Consider the following 19235-nt stretch of genomic DNA (forward strand, 5'->3'; position numbering starts at 1 on the left):
CTACAAATTAACAATGCGCATGCGCGCGTGGGCAGCCATTTTGATAAAGTAAATATGCATTTTCGGGTTGGTGGACAGATAAACAAACTGCATATTTATGTGAACGACACGTACATTATGTGACAGCGAGAGGCTGTTTAACTTATGGCAGGATAAACTGGCTTCAACGAACTCTGAGACGGACTAGGAGCTTTCTCGAACAAAAGGAGTACGAGTGACTACGTCAACGACTAGCATCTTTGCTAGCTTGGGATAGTACGTTTTGTTCTTGCCAGGTGCACATTTTTTCATTTCCTCCTAATAGGAGTAATTTGTGAGTTTGTTGGTATGAGTTTAATATGCTTGCACGTTGAATGTGCTACAGAGAACTGCTGGTTGCAGGAACGTTTCCTTTTGGTCAGGTTTCATCTGTTGGCTGCCCCTCTTGTTACGTCCTCTGGACTCATTAGAGTCCAGAGCCTTTACTCCAACTGTTAGCTGTTAGACACACTAATAAGATCCTTCAAGACACTCTGTAGGACAATGCCTCACATGACGGAGCAAATAGGACTTTTCTAAAAGCGTGTCTTTGTCTTCTCGGCTCCTGTAGACGTCAGAGAAGAAGATCTTCGCCCTGGCAGCAAGAGTGGACCTCCAGGATGGAGCAGGAGGAGTCGCAGCTCCTCCGAGTTAATGAGGAAGAGGAGAAGCCACAGTCCCCCCCATGTTAAAGAGGAAGAGGAGGATCGCAGCATGAGTCAGGAAGGAGAGCATCTCAAAGGATTAGAGGAGTTCCCAGTGATTGGTGTTCCTGTGAAAAGTGAAGCTCAAAGTGAGAAGAGAAGCAGCATCTCCACTCAACACGTAACAGAAGCTAATGGAGACCACTGTGGAGTATCTCAAGCGCTTTTAGCGCCGCTATCTGACACTGACGACACAACGTCACACTCCCCTGACACTGATGGTGAAGACTCCGAAACCGATATGACGCGTCACGCTGACAACGCACGCTGGAAATGCTCTCAATGTGACAAAACGTTTGTTAAGAAGGGAAATCTGAATATACACACAAAACTTCACACAAGAGAGAAACCTTTTATCTGCTCGGTTTGTGGCGAACTATTCCCTCAGCGGTCAAATTTGACGGCGCACACAAGAATACACACCGGGGAGAAACCTTTTCGTTGCAGCATTTGCGGTCAGAGTTTCTCTCAAAAAGCTGTTCTAAAAAGACACGGCAGAATACACACTGGGGAGAAACCCTATCCTTGCACAGTTTGCAGTAAAAATTTCTCACAAAAATGTCTTCTAATAAGGCACACAAGGATACACACCGGGGAGAAACCTTTTCCTTGCACAGTGTGTGGTAAAAGATTTAATGGCAAATGTGATTTAAATAGACACAGAGTCATGCACACCGGAGAGAAAGCTTTTTCTTGCACCGTGTGTGGGAGAAGATTCAACCGAAAAGGTAACTTAAGTACACACGCTAGTATACACGCTGGAAAGAAACCTTTTCCTTGCATCGTGTGTGATAAAAGATTTTATCGAAGAAGTCATTTAAAAACCCACACAAGAACACACACTGGAGAGAAACCTTTTTCCTGTGCAGTCTGTGGAAAACGTTTCTGTCTTCAGAAATCTTTTATAAGACACCAGAACACACACCTGGAAAATCTTTTTTAAAATGTTTCTTCTGTTTGGGAAAATGCAATAAAGGCACATTTAGACGCTTTTATAGCACCCACTTAGACCTGGTCCACCTTGAAAACACACTTGGTTTCGACTTCCCAAGATCTGGACTGGATTCATATACAAGAGCCAAAAGATTAGAGAGTCAGAGGAAGTCGCAGAAGAGGACAACAGACGTCCATGACGTCATCATGGAGGCCTGAAATAGGATTCCAGAGGCAACCTGTGATGTTCTGGTAAATTATAATCGAATAGTTATCAGATGATGTCTTTTGTGATTAGAAATGTGTTCATTGTTACTTTGCTTTGTCTTTTTTTTTTTAAATAAAAGTCTTACTGGAATGAAGATCTTTGAAACTGGATGGCTGAATAGCAGCTCAGAACGGTACAGAAACGCTACTGCCGACCGCCTGCCACAGCTGCGAAACTACAATGCGCACGCGCACAGCAGGCAGCCATCTTGGAAACATGTTCTATTTCCGGGTAGCCTTCAAGAATGCACAAAGGACGCCATGGATAATTGCTGAAAATACCGAATGTGACCGACATAGATATGAACTGACAGCGAGAGACTGTTTTATTCGTGCCCGGATAAAGTTACACAGAGTCCGAGGAGGGACTTTGTCGTGTTACACAGAGCAGGTTCGTTTCATTCTTACTCTCACGTGCTCATAAGCACTGTTTGGTCATAAATGCATTTTCTTGGTACCGTTCTAATATCTATCAACACTGGCGTGATGAAATTGATGCTTTGCAGTTCTCGTCTGTGTTTATAGTCACAAATACATGTGCTTTTGTTGTCGTATTGGTGAGATTTATACGATTCGGATAACTTTTTCGATTGTGTTCAATCGTTGCTTCTTAATTGATTCTCATGAACCTTGTTTATAGAATATTTTCGTACTTTTGCCACAATCTTACATGATTAGAGCCCTCTGGACATGTAATAACATCCCTATAGTCACCTTTACACCCATTATCCAATTAGGTCACATCATCAAAGAAAATAAGACATTCAGCACATGGAAAACCTGTTTACAATATCTTAAATGCGGTTTTGTAACATTATTAGAGCCCTCTGTACATGTAATAACATCCCTATAGTCACATTTACACTCATTATCCAATATAGTCCACGTCATTAAAGAAAATAAGACATTCAAAACACGGAAAACCTGTTTACAATCTCTTAAATGCGGTTTTGTAACATTATTAGAGCCCTCTGTACATGTAATAACATCCCTATAGTCACCTTTACACTCATTATCCAATATAGTCCACGTCATTAAAGAAAATAAGACATTCAACACACGGAAAACCTGTTTACAATCTCTTAAATATGATTTTGTAACATTATAAGAGCCCACAGAAAAAAAGTAAGCATGTGAAAGGCTGTTTTCATTGTGTAAATTATTTTTCTTTGCTTCCTTGTGTCCTGTCGACATCCTTGAAGAACATCTCCCACCTGAGCAGCAGGAGTGGACCTCCAGGATGGAGCAGGAGGAGCCACAGCTCCCCCGCATTAAAGGGGAAGAGGAGGATCGCAGCATCAGCCCTGAAGGACTGGATGAGTTCCCGGTGATTGTTGTCACTATGAAGGGCGAAGATGATGATGATGATGATGATGACAGAGGTGAAAGTGAGGAGAAGAGAGAGGCGCAGCCTCCAAGCAGCAGCTCGGCTCAACACGTGACAAGAGAAGCTGATGGAGACCACTGTGAAGGATCACGAACACACAGCCTCTTAGCTCCGCTATCAGAGAGTGACAACACGTCGTCACACTGTACTGACACGGACGATGACGTCTTCGAAGCTGACATGACACGTCGCGCTGACAACGCACGCTGGAAATGCTCTCAGTGTGACAAAACGTTTGTTCACAAGAGAAATCTAATAAGACACATGAGACACACCGGAGAGAAACCGTTTGCCTGCTCGGTTTGCGGTGACAGATTCTCTCAGCGGTCACATTTGAAGGAACACACGGGAACACACGGTGACGACAAACCTTTTCCTTGCTCGGCATGCGGTAAAAGATTCAATCGAAAGTGTGATTTAAAGAAACACACGGTAATGCACACTGGAGACAAACGTTTTACTTGCTTAGCGTGCGGTAAAGGATTCAAACGAAAATGTGATTTAAAGAAGCACACAAGTATCCACACTGGAGAGAAAGCTTTTCCTTGCACGGTTTGTGGGAAAAGATTTTACAGAAAAGGTAACTTAAAGAGGCACACAATAATGCACACGGGAGAGAATCCTTTTTCCTGCTCATTTTGCGGTAAAGGATTCAGTATTAAGTCTCACTTGGAGGAGCACACGAGCATCCACACTGGAGAGAAAGCCTTTCCTTGTTCGTTGTGTGAGAAAAGATTCCATCGGAAATGCGATCTGAATCGACACGCTAGCATACACACTGGAGAGAAACCCTTTCCTTGCACGGTGTGCAACAAGAGATTTTATCGCAAAAGTTATTTAAAAACACACATAAGAACGCACACTGGAGAGAAACCTTTTTCCTGTGCGGTTTGCGCCCAAAGTTTCTCTCATAAGAAGTCTTTGTTAAGACATAAGAGCACACACTAGCAAAAATCACTAAAAAAAATCCCACAAAAGAGGATTCCCGAGGCATCCTTCAACATGGAGATTCAACTCCATGCCCGATTGCAAATGGGCATGTCTGAATTGAATGATATAATAATAATAATACAGTTATAGGGGGCTCAAGGCTGCCTAAATTCGACCTAATGACGTGCATGGTTCCACTCAATGACCCAATGTTTTTTTTCTTGTTTTGTGTGTCCCCGTGATTGGCTTTTCTCAGTAAAGTTTTTTATTTATTTGACTTTGCTATCGTTCTAATACTGCCCACATTTATTGAGCGATGATATAAAGTGTGAGATTTTGTAAAATCCTAACAAAAATAGTCAGTTTGTGACTATTAGGCAGTCAAATTTGAGACTATGCGCAAGAAAACACACCGGAAAGAAACATTTTTCTTGTTTGGTGTGTGGTACAACATTCATTCGTAAAAGTAAGTTAAAAACACAAGAATTTACACTCGGGAGAAACTTGAACACTTAATTTAAAACTTTATTTACACACCCAGTTGGAGGAACACAATAATACCTGGTGTAACAGAGTGTATCGTTCCATGGAGCAGAAAGTCCGCCATGATGGTAAGCAAGCGAGCTGGTTGGGGCTAGCTAAAATACACTTTCATTAAATTAATATTATTTGCCAAACAGAACAACGGTTAGCATGTGTTTCACTTAAAAAAAACATTTTTGCGAAAAGTTTCTTTTGACCTGCGTTCGTTTATTTAGCGTCCAAAATATCATCCGGTTTGCTAGCGCCTCTGTTTGGTATCACGAGGCCAAGACGAACTCTCACGATACTTGCACGTGATCGCGCTATGGGTTGTGGGCCGCCGGGCGCCATTTTAGCTCAACAGCGTTTGTTTACATCAGAGTAAACAACACGAACAAACACATGGAACCAAACCTGCTAATTTTACAACATAATAAGTCTCTGCGTTGGTTATTTTTAATAACTTTGCTATACTGGAGCTAATCAATAATACAATAAAATACATTAATGCCACTTCTGTTGTTGCTGATGGCTTTGTAGTCTGGTCATACGTGTCCTTCACTTCATTTGTCATTAAGATGGTACGAGAGTTGGCAGATGCGTTTAATTATCTTGTCTTTATCCGAAAAGCCGTCAAAAGTTCATGCTCTTTCGTTTTTATTGATATCTACACGTAGGTCATACCTGTGCAGCCTAATGGTTTCTTACATATTCATATATATGTACATGTATTCAATCTGTTCAGCAAATAACATCGTACACTGTTGTGCACTGTCATGGCGGACTTTCCGCTCCATGGCGTACGACATTGTATTACATGCATTGCCGGCTAACCTGGATGTCTTGCTATCTGTAGAGTCTTTGGTTATGGGTTGCTGACCAGGGGGTTTAGCATTGTGTCAGTTAGCAATGTTAGTTCTTCTTTTAGCACTTTAGTTTTTGTTTGTTTGTTTAAGATGAGCAACACCGCCTCGGTGTTCATAGTTCCCTTATTGTGTTCTTTGCAGCCCGGCTGAATGTTTGTGTCCTTTAAAAAACTTTCAGTCGTTTTCACAAGAGTGTGTCCTTGCGTGTCTAGTCAACGTTGTCTTATCTGCAAAGCTTTTACCACAAACCGAGCACGGAAAAGGTTTCTCTCCAGTGTGTATTCTAGTGTGTCTTTTTAAACCGCCATTGAGCTGGAATCTTTTACCGCACATGGTGCAAGGAAAGGGTCGATCTCCGGTGTGGATTCTTGTGTGTACTTCCAAATTTCCCTTCTCAGTGAAACGTTTACCACAAACAACACAGGAAAAAGGTTTCTCTCCAGTGTGTACTTTAGAGTGTTTCTTTAAACCTCCTTTTTGATTGAATCTTTTACCGCACACTGTGCAGGGAAAAGGTTTCTCTCCAGTGTGCATTAGTGTGTGTACTTTCAAAGCTGCCTTCACAGGGAATCTTTCGCCACACGCTGTGCAAGAAAAAGGTTTCTCTCCAGTGTGTATTCTTGTGTGTACTTTCAAAACTGACTGTAGGGAGAATCTTTTACCGCAAACTAAGCAGGTGAAAGGTTTCTCTCCCGTGTGCTGTCTGGTGTGTTTTCTCAAATTTCTCTTGTAAAGAAAAGTTTTGTCACACTGGGAGCATTTAAAGCGCGCGTTGCCAGCGTGACACGTCACACCAGATTTCGAGTCGTCGTCATCCGTGTCAGGAGAGCATGACGTCGTGTCGTCGCTATCTGATAGCGGAGCTAAGAGGTTGTGTGTTCCTGATCCTCCACAGTGGTCTTCATGGGTTGTCACGTATTGAGTTGTGCCGCTTTCATCTTCATCGTTTTCACTCTTCACAGCGACACCGACCACAGGGGGCTCTTCCTGTGCCCCCTCTTTAATATGGGAGGGCAGTGGCTCCTTGCACTCCATCATGGAGTTCCACTCCTGCTGCTCAGGGGGAAGATATTCTTCACTGATGTCTGCAGGACACAAGAAGACAAAAACCAAATGTTAGTATTCATTCATCTTTTCATGAGTAGTGTAAATGAACAAACAGGAAGCTTATAAACGCGTCAGTGTAAAAATGAAACTAACCTGCCTTGCGCAACACAACTCCAGGCTTCTCAAAAACAGCGTCCAGGAGTTGACGTTGTCGCTCGTTCTCCTCTTTGGTTCGAGAAAGTTCCTCCTCGTACTCTGCTATCGTTCTTTCCAACACTATGAATATTTCTTCAACCGCCGCGGTCAGTCGCTGGTTCACCAACGCTCTCAGCATTTGGACTTTGCACATTTTTACACAATCTTTGTTAGCAGCTTGTTAGCTGCTCTTTGTTAGCAGCTAGCAAGCTCAGCTAGCTTGAGAAGCTTCGAGGTTCACTGAAACGACGAGTTTATCCTGACACGAATAAAATGATGTCTCTTTGATACTTAATCTATGCGCCGTTCACATTAAATAGATTTAAGTTGTGTTTTTCTTCAAATGCTACCAGGAACAAGTAGCGGCAATCGAGGTACAACAGTGGTGGACGGTGTGCGCATGCGCTGAGCCAACATCACTTCCTGGATAGCTTTAAATATATAGATATTCTTTTTAATACTGTACAATACAGTACTGCCCGTGCAGTTAGTACTGCAAGGGAAAACAAAGACGCCATATAGGAAGAAATATGACTTGACTTATACTTCCATGGGCTTGTTTGGCCGCCATATTGGTAGGGGATGGCAGGCTCCGGAAACAGTGCACAATGAGTGTAGAGTGCCAAGTGTTGTGATTGTGTGAAAATGTGTCGTAGGTAGATCGGCGACTGAATAAGGCAGTCGAAAAAATATTTGTATCGTTGGAAAGAACGATAACAGAGTACGAGGAAGTTGCATCCTAGTCCGAGGGGTCTTCCTTTCCAGTCTTAAAGGGAAAGTGTACTCTTTTGGAATTACGCCCAGTAGTCTAGTCTGTACTACAGAACTCCACGTGTCAGCTGGACGTACTTTGACTGATGAGGTACTCAGAGACAGAGTCAGAAGGAAGTATATTGTACATACCTGTACGTGTAGTGGAAATCGTGTTGCCTGATGTGATGACGAAGGAAAAAATGGCTCAGGTTTTTATTATAGGTGCAGTTTTCTTACATATTTATTTACAGTATATACCTATATATTCAGTCTTTATGGTAAATACTCATTTTATCACACTGTGCATAGCTTTATTTAACACCCAGCTCAAACGTAGTGATTTACTGTTGTGGCCCTAGCCCCACCCAGCTTGCTTGCTTACCATCATGGCGGCCTTCCCGCTGCATGTATGTTGTATTCGTACCTCCCTTATTGTGTTTTGAATGCATCCTTTAAAAAAGATGTATCCTCTTCAGTGTGGCTTCTCACGTGTTCCCTCAGGTTTGCTCTATTTGTGAATGGCTGACCACACACTGAGCAAGAAATCTTGTTTTCTCCCGTGGTGTGTGTTCGTGTGTGTCTGAGCAAACTTGTCTTATCGGAGAAACTCTTACGACACACCGAGCAGGGGAAAGGTTTCTCTCCGGTGTGTAGTCTGGCGTGTCTTTTTAACTCGCCGTTAAGATAGAATCTTTTACCGCACACCGAGCAGGGGAAGGGTTTCTCTCCAGTGTGCATTCTAGTGTGTCTGCTCAACGCACCTTTCTGCGTGTAACTTTTACCACAAACCGAGCATGGAAAGGGTTTCTCTCCGGTGTGTATTCTTGTGTGCACTTTCAAAGTTTTCTTACCGGAGAAACTTTTGCCACAAAGTGAGCAGGGAAAAGGTTTCTCTCCAGTGTGTACCCTTGTGTGCACTTTCAAAGTTGCCTTATCAGAGAACCGTTTCCCACAATGTGAGCAGGGAAACGGTTTCTCTCCAGTGTGCACTCTTGTGTGCACCTTCAAGGTTGCCTTATCGGAGAACCGTTTACCGCAAACTATGCAAAGAAAAGGTTTCTCTCCAGTGTGTGTTTGAGCGTGTCTTTTAAAAACACCCTTTTGATTGAATCTTTTGCCACACACCGAGCAAGGAAAAGGTTTCTCTCCCGTGTGTGTCCTTGCGTGTACTTTCAGTGTTGTCTTCTTTGAGAATCGTTTACCGCAAGCTGAGCAAGCAAAGGGTTTCTCTCCAGTGTGTATTCTTTTGTGTACATTCAAATTTGACTGCTGAGAGAATCCTTTTCCACAAACTGAGCAGGCAAAAGGTTTCTCTCCAGTGTGACATCTCCGGTGTCTCTTCAGGTCTCTTTTGCTGACAAAAGTTTTGTCACATTGAGAGCATTTCCAGCGTTTGTTGTCAGTGTGATGTGTCATATCAGTTTCGGAGTCGTCATCATCATCGGTGTCAGGAGAGTGTGACGTCGTGTCATCGCTATCTGATAGCGGAGCTAAGAGGTTGTGTGCTGGTGATCCTCCACAGCGGTCTCCTTCGGCTTCTGTTGGGTGTTGAGTTGAGCTGCTGCTTTGAGGCTCCGCCTCTCTCTTCTCCTCACTTTTACCTTCTTCTTCTTCACTCTTCACAGTGAAACAAATCACGGGGAACTCCTCAAGATGCCCTCCCTCCTGATTGATGCTGTGATCCTCCTCTTCGTCTTTAATGTGGAGGTACTGTGGATCCTCCTTAACCACTTTAAGTCGGGTGGGCTGTGGGTCCTCTTCTTCTTTTTCACTGTGGGGGGTCTGTTGTGGCTCTTCTTCCTCCTTAATGTTGGGAGGCTGTGGCTCCTCCCCCTCCTCTTGAAGGTGGAGGGTCTGTGGCTCCTCCTCTTCCTCTTTAATGTGGGGGTGCTGTGGCTCTGCCTGCTCCATCCTGGAGGTCCGCTCCTGCTGCTCAGGGGGGAGATGTTCTTGACTGACGTCTGCAGGACACAAGATGTCAAAGGCATGCTTTAGAAAAGTCCGGCTTTGCGCCGCTCTTTACATAGTTGGCTATTTCTTCTGGTCTGGAAACCTGGAAGTTGGCAAAAATACATGGGAATGCCTCTCTTTCAGGGAGTGAATGGAAACTAGCATAGCATGCTGGTGTAGCTGTGTGTGTGCGACTCAGACGGTATGAGAAAATTGAAGGGGGCAGTTTAACACCCATGAGAAAGTACCCTAAGTTTTCGGGGCGAATTCCCGCTCACAATGACAGTCACAAGTAGAAAATTCAAAACATCTCTCATCACGCTTAGTATGGATCCCACAATGGGTCTGTGGATTACGTAAAGAAACTAAACCGCCACGTAGAAACGCGTTTCATGAGTGGGGTTAATGAATAAATAAAAAGATGAAAACATGTGAGAATAAGAATGAAACTAACCTACCTTGTGTAGAACTCGAGGTTCCTTGCAAACAGCTTCCGGTATTTGATGTTGTCGTTCTTCTCTTTTGTTCGACAAACTTCCTCCTAGTACTCTGCTATCGTTCTTTCTCACACTATAAACATTCATTGGACATCCGCAGTTGGTCGCCGGTTCACCAACGCTCTCGGCATTTGTACTTTGCACACTTACGCTCTGATTCGGGATGTGTCGATAACTTCCGGGTCTCTTTGTTAGCAGCTAGCAAGCTAAGCTAGCTCAGACGCTTCAAAGTTCACCGGGACGAGTTTATCCGAATATGAATAAAGCTTACTTACTGACACTTAATCTATATGCAGCTGACATTACATGTTTAACGATTATCAATTGTATTTTTGTCCAAGAAATGTAGGGAAAGTAGTGGGAAACGCCACATCCCGTGTGCGCACGCGCTGTACGTCTCCTTTAACGCCACTTCCTGCTTAACTTTTTGAAAAATTCATAACGAACACGTGAATATGCAGCACAAAAAGGGCACGTTGATCGTTGATCAATATGTATTTATCATACCTATTCGGTTATAAGTCGTCGGATAGTAAGACATATTAATTAACGGTCACTTTCCTTAGTATCCCATAGGCCCGCCATATTGGTAAGCAGGATACAGAAACGGTGCACTCTGCAGCCATTAATTGCTCAAATAGTTCCACGAGACCAAAAGAAAGACAGGTATGTGTGATACAAACTTTGTAGGTGTATAAATACACGAGGCAGTCATGTATGATCCTTATTTAGACCTCATCAAGTACTATTCACCTCTAGTACACGGGTATGCATTGTTATCCGTGAAGCAGTCTTGGTATTATTTGATTCTGCTGTGTCCACAGTGATGGGACACACTTGCAATGTGTGTGAAAAGTGTTGTCAACACAGTCAGGAAGTCAAAATACAGAATATTGCTGCTCAGGTTTTTATTGACATCTACCTGTATGTCATACTCGTGCATGTATAATGGATTCTCACACATGTATACACTGTATGTACATATATGTTCATTCACTTTTCATCAACTACCTAGAAACCTTCACGCCCAAAATTGGACTTTCATGCGACATTTTGTGCAAACATTGGTCAATTTAAATTTGAGGGGGATGAAACTCAGCCACTGAGCTTTCAAGAGGTCTCACAGCCATGTGACAATTTCCCCTGTTGTCCCTCGGTTCTCCTGTTTGGAGTCCAAAAAAAAGCTAATCTAACGTTAGAAAACGTTTTCCAGTTTCTCGCTAGTGTGGCTCCGTATGTGTTCAGTCAGGTCCGTGCTATTTGCGAATTGCTGCCCACATACTGAACAAGTGAAGTTATTTTCCATAATGTGAGTCATCGTATGTCGAATCAAAGTTATCGTCCTTGAGAAACTTTTACCGCACACTGCGCAGGATAACGGTATTTCGCCAGTGTGCGTTCTCGTGTGTCTTTTTAGATCGCCGCTGAGAAAGAATCTTTTGCCGCACAAAGTACAAGGAAAGGGTCTCTCTCCAGTGTGGATTCCTGTGTGTCTATTAAAAGCGGCTTTTTGAGCAAAACTTTTACCGCACACCGAGCAAGAAAAGGGTTTCTCTCCGGTGTGCGTTCTTATGTGCGTTTTCAAATTACCTTTATGATGGAACCTCTTACCGCACACCGAACAAGGAAAAGGTTTCTCTCCAGTGTGGATTCTGATATGTTCTTTCAAAAGTGACTTGTAAATGAATCCTTTCCCACAAGTTGAGCAAAGAAAAGGTTTCTCTCCAGTGTGTATTCTTGCGTGTCTTTTCAAGTCGGCTTTCTGGAAGTATCTTTTACCGCACGCCGTGCAAGGAAAAGGTTTCTCTCCGGCATGCAATGTTGTGTGTACTTTCAAATTTGACAGCAGAGAGAATCTTCTATCACAAACCGAGCAGGTGAAAGGTTTCTCTCCTGTGTGTTGTCTCACATGTCTGTTCAGGGTTCCTCTGTGAAGGAAAGTTTTGTCACAATGAGAGCATTTGAAGTGTGTGTTGTCACTGTGTACCCTCATGTGCGTTTCCAGACCACGACGGTGCTTAAAAGTTTTGTCGCACTGAGAGCATTCAAAGTGTGTGTTTTCAGTGTGTATTCTCATGTGTCTTTTAACACTACGACGGTGTTTAAAGGTTTTGTCGCACTGCGAACATTCAAAGTGTGTGTCGTCGGTGTGTATTGTCATGTGTCTTTTAAGATTACGACGGTGATGAAAGGTTTTGTCGCACTCAGAGCATTTCCAGCATGCGTTATCCGTGTGATGCGTCATATCAGCTTTAGAGTCTTCGTCATCAGTGTCGGGAGAGTGTGACGTTGTGGCGTCGCTATCTGATAGCGGAGCTAAGAGGTTGTCTGCTCGTGAGCCGCCTTCTGCGGTCATGTGTTGAGCCCAGCTGCCACTCGGAGGCCCCGCCTCACTCTTCTCCTCCTCACTTTCGTCATCTTCACTCTTCACAGTAACATCAATCACTGGGAACTCCGTCTCCAATCCTTCAAGATGCGCCGCCTCCTGACTGATGCTATGATCCTCCTCTTCCTCCTTAATCCTGGGGGGCTGTGGATCGTCTTCTTCCTCTTTCATGTGGGGGGACTGTGGCTCCTCATGCTCGTCAGTGGGAAGAAGTTCTTCACTGGTGTCTGCGGGACACAAGAAGACAAATACATACTTTGGAAATGTCTCTGAGGATCAGTGTCCCCCAGCATAGCATAGCATAGCAATATCTGATAGAGTTGGTCTAACATTTTTTATACATGATGGTATTTCAAAATAGTACATATTAAAGCTGTAATTATAATACAATGAAACCTTGATTGTTAAATAAATTATTAAATAATGGAATGGAATGGCCTTTATTGTCATTATACAAGATGTACAACGAAATTGGGGATATATATTTAATAAAATAATAATAATAAATGTAATAATAAATAATATATTTAAACTGTTTCAATAAACCAGCGAGTGGTAAGTCTTATTGTGAAAATGCCTTACTAACTCTATTACAAAAAGATTTTCATGTTATTATGAAATGCGGTTAACGGGAAAGTATGCTTTTTTCCCACACCATTTGTTGCATCGTCGCCCGTGACGTTACCCAGCCAATAGGCACCTTTCTTACTGAGGGGTTGGCAACAATGGCCGTAAAGCTCCGAGCTATGGCGTCACAGCCAAAATGGCGGCGGTGCGACCTTCCACTGAGAAAAGCTTTTAATGACTAGTGTTCATAAACAAATAGGAAACTTTTAAACATGTGAGAGTACGAATGAAACTAACCTGCTCTATGTAACACAACTTGGTGCTTCTTGAAAACAGCGTCCAGTAGTTGACGTTGTCGCTCGTTCTCCTCTTTCGTGCGAGAAAGTTCCTGCTCGTACTCCGCTATCGTTCTTTCCAACACGACAAATATTTCTTCAACAGCCGCAGTCAGTCGCTGATTCACCAACGCTCTCAGCATTTGGACTTTACACATTTTCAGGCAATCACAACACGTTACACTCACACTTGCAGCTAACTTCCGGGTCTCTTTGTTAGCCGCTAGTTAGCTAAGCTAGCCCGTGAAGCTGCAAAACTCGCCTAAGACGACTTTGTCCTGCTGCTAATAAAATCGTCACTTAATCTCTACGTCGTTCACATTCATTGTTTTGTTTTACAAATTACCCTTTGTGTCTTTTTTTCGAAGACTACAGAATGTACAGTACTCTAAACGTGGCGGCCGGTGTGATCAACTGCGCATGCGACTTGCAACGTAATCAATGAAGTCACATCGCGTCGATGAAGACCCTTTCAGAGTTGCTTCAGCTGCTTGAAAAAGGCAGTGGTCAAGATACATACCATGTGTTCTTCTCAAGTATTAAAGAATATAAAATGTGCTATTCAGTCATATACGAACACTGATAGTTGCCATTAAAGGCAATGCTGCGGACCACGGAAGTGGTACTGTACGGTGTGTTGGAAAACAGCAGTCTTTGTGGAACATTTCTGTGTATGACAGGTCTCGTTTTGCCACGTCTAAAATATTTTTTAATTGGGCTCCAAATACATTTTAGCATCAAAAGCCACTGGTGCACATGTGTGATGTAACCGAGTTATAGTTTCCAGGTGTACTTTTATTTTGAAGACCGGACCAGTTACAAAAAGTGTTGCACCGAAATGGCCCGAGTGTTTCCGATGAGTTCCGGTCTCCGTGTTGCATTGAGAACGCTTGCAGGTAGAATTGAACCGAGCTACTTTGAAAATGTCAACTTTCGGTGTCCGAATATGAAAAATATTTTAGTCTTATTTATTTTTGTTGACTGGTGTTTATTTTGTGTTGTATATGAATTCAAACACGAATTCATTTAGCAAATACTTTATTGTGAAATGTCATTTTCATCCGGAAAATGACGTTACTGTTAACGTCATGTAGCGCATGCGCACACCTGCGCTTTAGTATATTCCGGGTGGCTTTGCGAGAAAAACTCCTCATACAAAGTAACTGAGTGACAGCGAGATACTTTTTTTGAAGGAAATGTGTCCGAAAAACACGTCTCAGTAAACATTGAAGCTTATCAGTCCATCTTATTTTAATTTAGCTGACGAGCGGCTAACAAAGAAACCCGGAAGTTGTCAACACATCACTAAGCGGAGATCAAGTGTGAGTGTAAAGTGTTGTGATTGTGTAAAAATGTGTAAAGTCCAAATGCTGAGAGCGTTGGTGAATCAGCGACTAACCGCGGCTGTTGAAGAAATATTTGTCGTGTTGGAAAGAACGATAGCGGAGTACGAGGAGGAACTTTGTCGAACAAAAGAGGAGAACGAGCGACAACGTCAACTACTGGACGCTGTTTGCCAGAAGAGTCAAGTGGTGCCACACAGATCGGGTTAGTTCTATTCGTATTCTCGCATCTTTTTGAGTCTTTTTTACTGCAAAGCGGTGATCGGTTTGATTATCACGGATATTAATTCATAAATGATTGCTGTTTCGTGGTAGTTTATTGTCTATTATTACTCCAAACGTATTGAAATGAATTGAAATAAATTCGAAGCTAACTGGTTAGCTCGCTAGCGACCATCTCGAGTCCCTGCAGCTAAGATTTGGGCAATGTGTTGTAAACAATGAATAATAGAAGCGTAACGGTGTCTATATGTCATGTTTAGAGAATGCAAATGATGTTAAAACCGTATACATGTAACAAGTTAAAAGCAGTGCGCTTGTTTTTAATGTATTTTCATTATTTTGAGAGCCTTAGCCAAACAAATACATGAAGTCACGTGACTTCCGGTGAGGTATCTGCATACTACAAGCTCCACTTGGAATGGAATGGCCTTTATTGTCATTATTCAATATGCACAACGAGATTGGAGAGCTTCTCCTTTAAGTGCAATAGTTAAGTTTAAAAAAGTATACAAAAAGTAAAAGTAAAAAAGACAGTTTAACAAGTTATATACAAGATATCCAAGATATACACATACTATTGCAGAGGGGCAGATATGTATTGCAGACACTGGAATATATATTAATTTGAGTGCAAATAATGAATGGTGTATATAGATGAGTATTTTCTAATGCCTGTCTTTGCCTTTTTGCGTCCTGCAGACGTCAGTGAAGAACATCTCCCCCCCAAGCAGCAGGAGTGCAACTCCAAGGTGAAACGGCCCACCCACATTAAAGAGGAAGAAGAGCATCTTGAAGGAGTGGAGGAGTTCCCCGTGATTGTTGTCACTGTGGACGGCCAACATGATGATGACAAAAGTCGAGGTGGCGTGAGGAGGCGCAGCAACTCGTCAGAAGCTGACTTAGACCGCTGCGGAGGATCGCAAGATCACAACCTCTTAGCTCCGCTATCAGATAGCGACGACACGGAGTCACACTCTCCCGACACGGATGACGACGACGACCCTAAAGCTGCGACGACGTGTCACGCCGACAACACGCACTGGAAATGTTCTCAATGTGACAAAACTTTTGTAACCAAGGGAAATCTGAAAGTACACATGAGACGTCACACGGGGGAGAAACCTTTCACTTGCCTAATTTGTGGCAGAAGATTCTCTCAGCGGTCACATTTGAAAACTCACACAAGAACACACACGGGAGAGAAACCTTTTTCCTGCTCAGTTTGCGGTAAAAGTTTCTCTCAGAAGATATCTTTGAAGGGACACATGAGAACACACACTGGGGAGAAACCTTTTTGCTGCGCGGTTTGCGGTAAAGGTTTCTCTCAGAAAATAACTTTGATGGGACACACAAGAACGCACACTCGAGGAAATAACTTTTCTTGAAAGCTGTTTCCTCAGCTGTTCACAAACTTGACCGAACACGAGAGGACACATTTAAAGGACGCACCCAGCTTGATTATAAAAGAAGATGATGTAAGACGTTTGTTTTATCATGTGCCATTGACCCTTAAGAAAAGGAACACATAAGGGGCTGACTCGTGGCCCAGGGTTGCGTGCCGGAAGCGACATTGACATAATATCATGTGAGAATGTGCGCCTTTTTGGAGCCCAGACCTCAACCCAATAGAGATTCTACATCCACACGAGACGTTCAAAAGCAGTTCTGCTGAAAGGAATGAGCTGATGAGCAGCAGGAAGTGCCTGGTTGAGACAAACTTCTGTCAATAAAGTTTTGATTTCATTACAAATGTGTTGAGTTCCTGTATTACTGCTTATGAAATAAAATATTATCATGGGATGTAATGTTACGATGCTTTGCTGTGTGTGTGTGTGTGTGAGACGGAAGCCACCCACAAAGTGACGTCTCTGGTGCGTTACATGGCGCATGCGCACAGCGACCACCACCTCATAAAAACACAACCGACAAAGAGATAACGTGACAACAAGGGGTATTTCATGTCCAGATACACATTTTGAAGCTTCCAGCGGTAGGTTAGCTTCCTAGCTGCTAACAAAGAGACCCGGAAGCTAACACTTCGCTAAGCATATTTAATATAAACAAGAAACTGTAAACGACTGACTTGTTTTGTGACCGGTTGTGGAATGAAAACATTCTCATGGGGTGTGGCCTGTCAACGCTTTGCAGTACGTCACCGTTGCGCATGCGCACACTAGCCACCACGAATGGAAATATACATATTTTTGCTAGCTTTCGGAGTAAAAAAACAATTAATACTTAGTGGATTTAACTGACAATGAGAGGCCACTGTAGTTTTACTTTACTTTTACCTTACTGATGATTTACTTTTGTAGTAGCGAACTTGGAAGCTTCCCAAGCTAGCTTAGCGTGCTATCTGCTAACAAAGAGACCAGGAAGTTATCAACACATCGCTAAGCAGACAAAAAACGTGGCTGGCGATCGTGTCAAAGTGTGTATGCGGTTTCTAAACGCGGCTGTTTGAATGTTTGTAGTGTGAGAAACAACGATAGTGGAGGCCGAGGAGGAACTTTCTCGAAGAAAAGAAAGGAACGAGCGACAACGTCAACGACTTCCGATTCTCGAGTTGGTTGTGTTACGCAGTGCGGGTTAGTGACATGTTTACTTAATATTTGTGCAGTAACACGACTCCTGATGAAGCTTTTCTTCGTGAATCGATCTCAAGATACAATCGTGATGAGATGTATATTTTTCAGTGTTGTGTTTTTGTTCAACATCACACATCAGCCAGACTAGTTTGAGAGCTTAGTATAAGATCCAATTATTTACCATCGAAAGGAGAAGAAGACGAGATGCACTACGGATGTGACGGAGCAAACCTGGACTCTTCTAAAACATGTCTTTTTGTGTCTTGCAGAACATCCAGCAGGACAGCAGGAGTGGAACTCCAGCATGGAACAGGAGGAGCCACAGCATCCTCACATTAAAGAGGAAGAGGGGGAGTCACAACATCTCCATATTAAAGAGGAAGCGGGGGAGCCACAGCCCGCCCACATTAAAGAGGAAGAGGAGTATCACAGCATCAATCAGAAGGAAGACCATCTTGAAGGACTGGAAGAGTTCCCAGTGATTATTGTCCCTGTGAAGAGTGAAGATGAAAGTGAGGAGAAGAAGAGAGAGGCGGAGCCTCCAAGCAGCAGCTCAGCTCACCACATGACATCAGAAACTGACGGACACCACTGCGGAGGATCACAGGCACTATTAGCCCCGCTATCAGATAGTGACGACACGACGTCGCACTCTCCCGACACAGATAAGGATGACTCTGAAGCTGATACGACACGTCACGATGCCGACACGCGCTTTAAGTGCGCTCAGTGTGAGAAAACTTTTGTCAGCCGGAGAAATCTGAAAAGGCATGTTGGTATACACACTGGAGAGAAACCTTTCGCCTGCTCAGTTTGCGGTAAAAGGTTCAGCGCTAAGTCGTATCTGAAAGAACACACAAGAATACACACCGGAGAGAAACCTTTTCTTTGCTCGGTGTGTGGTAAAAGATTCTATCAAAAATCTGACTTAAAAAAACATGCGACCATTCACTCTGGAGAGAAACCTTTTTCCTGCACAGTTTGTGGTAAAAGATTCATTAAGAAGTCGAATTTGAAAGTCCACACACGAATACACACTGGGGAGAAACCTTTTCCTTGTGCAGTGTGCGGTAAAACGTTCTACCTAAAGGGTAATTTAAAAAAACACACAGCAATACACACCGGAGAGAAACCTTTTCCTTGCACTGTGTGCGGTAAACAATTCTCTCGTCGGTCACATTTGAAAGCGCACACCAAAATGCACACCGGTGAGAAACCATTTCCTTGCACGGTTTGTGGTAAAACCTTTTACCTCAAAGGTAATTTAAAAAGACACACAGCAATACACACTGGAGAGAAACCGTTTCCTTGCACAGATTGTGGTAAAAGATTCTCTCAACAAAATCTTTTGAAAAGACACACAAGGGTACACACTGGCGAGAAACCTTTTCCTTGCACGGTTTGTGGGAAAACATTCTACCAGAAAGCTAATTTGAAAAGACACGCAGTGATACACACTGGGGAGAAACCTTTTTCTTGCACAGTCTGTGGCAAAACATTCGACCTAAAAAGTAGTTTGAAGAGACACACAAGAGTACACAACGGAGGGAAATCTTTATCCTGAGCCATTTGTGTGAAAAGTTTCTCTCGGAAAGTACACAACAACAACATAATTGTGTTTATGTATATGTATGTATGTATGTATGTATGTGTATATATAAAATATATATATATATATATATGTGTGTGTGTGTGTCATTTATCCTTCCAAAGTACATAAGTGTA

The 19235-nt window shown here is 42.9% G+C and overlaps 4 protein-coding genes across 7 annotated transcripts; 2 read left to right on the top strand and 2 right to left on the bottom strand.

Moving 5' to 3' along the window:
* Positions 1-36: 36 nt before the first annotated feature.
* Positions 37-12849, top strand: LOC131137702 (gastrula zinc finger protein xLCGF3.1-like). Of its 4 annotated transcripts, none has more exons than XR_009131960.1 (4): positions 37-275; positions 590-2313; positions 9248-9329; positions 12503-12849. XR_009131960.1 is itself a non-coding variant. In XM_058085946.1 (4 exons), the coding sequence occupies exon 4, from the start codon at positions 3163-3165 to the stop codon at positions 4255-4257; it is 1095 nt and encodes a 364-aa protein (XP_057941929.1). In that variant the 5' UTR covers positions 37-275; positions 590-1907; positions 2003-2313; positions 3125-3162; the 3' UTR covers positions 4258-6343. The 4 variants fall into 4 exon arrangements, 2 of the variants coding, with proteins under 2 accessions (XP_057941929.1, XP_057941928.1); XM_058085946.1 differs by lacking the exons at positions 9248-9329; positions 12503-12849 and adding an exon at positions 3125-6343 and having other exon boundaries at positions 590-1907; positions 2003-2313; XR_009131959.1 differs by lacking the exon at positions 9248-9329.
* Positions 3470-10404, bottom strand: LOC131136817 (zinc finger protein 888-like). The gene is made up of 4 exons (XM_058084078.1): positions 10027-10404; positions 8066-9583; positions 6828-7046; positions 3470-6712 (listed from the first exon to the last, which is right to left on the bottom strand). The coding sequence occupies exons 1-4, from the start codon at positions 10154-10156 to the stop codon at positions 5802-5804; spliced, it is 2778 nt and encodes a 925-aa protein (XP_057940061.1). The 5' UTR covers positions 10157-10404; the 3' UTR covers positions 3470-5801.
* LOC131137673 (gastrula zinc finger protein XlCGF57.1-like) lies at positions 10961-13766 on the bottom strand. Its single transcript, XM_058085893.1, has 2 exons — positions 13320-13766; positions 10961-12682 (listed from the first exon to the last, which is right to left on the bottom strand). Exons 1-2 carry the CDS (start codon positions 13513-13515, stop codon positions 11265-11267), a joined length of 1614 nt encoding a protein of 537 aa, XP_057941876.1. The 5' UTR covers positions 13516-13766; the 3' UTR covers positions 10961-11264.
* Positions 13767-14464: 698 nt separating this feature from the next.
* On the top strand, positions 14465-19113 carry LOC131136818 (zinc finger protein ZFP2-like). Its single transcript, XM_058084079.1, has 3 exons — positions 14465-14905; positions 15622-16296; positions 17780-19113. The coding sequence occupies exons 1-3, from the start codon at positions 14710-14712 to the stop codon at positions 19072-19074; spliced, it is 2166 nt and encodes a 721-aa protein (XP_057940062.1). The 5' UTR covers positions 14465-14709; the 3' UTR covers positions 19075-19113.
* Positions 19114-19235: the final 122 nt, after the last annotated feature.

Source organism: Doryrhamphus excisus, chromosome 10 (genome assembly GCF_030265055.1).
Source record: "Doryrhamphus excisus isolate RoL2022-K1 chromosome 10, RoL_Dexc_1.0, whole genome shotgun sequence".
In the NCBI taxonomy this organism is placed as follows: Eukaryota; Metazoa; Chordata; class Actinopteri; order Syngnathiformes; family Syngnathidae; genus Doryrhamphus; species Doryrhamphus excisus.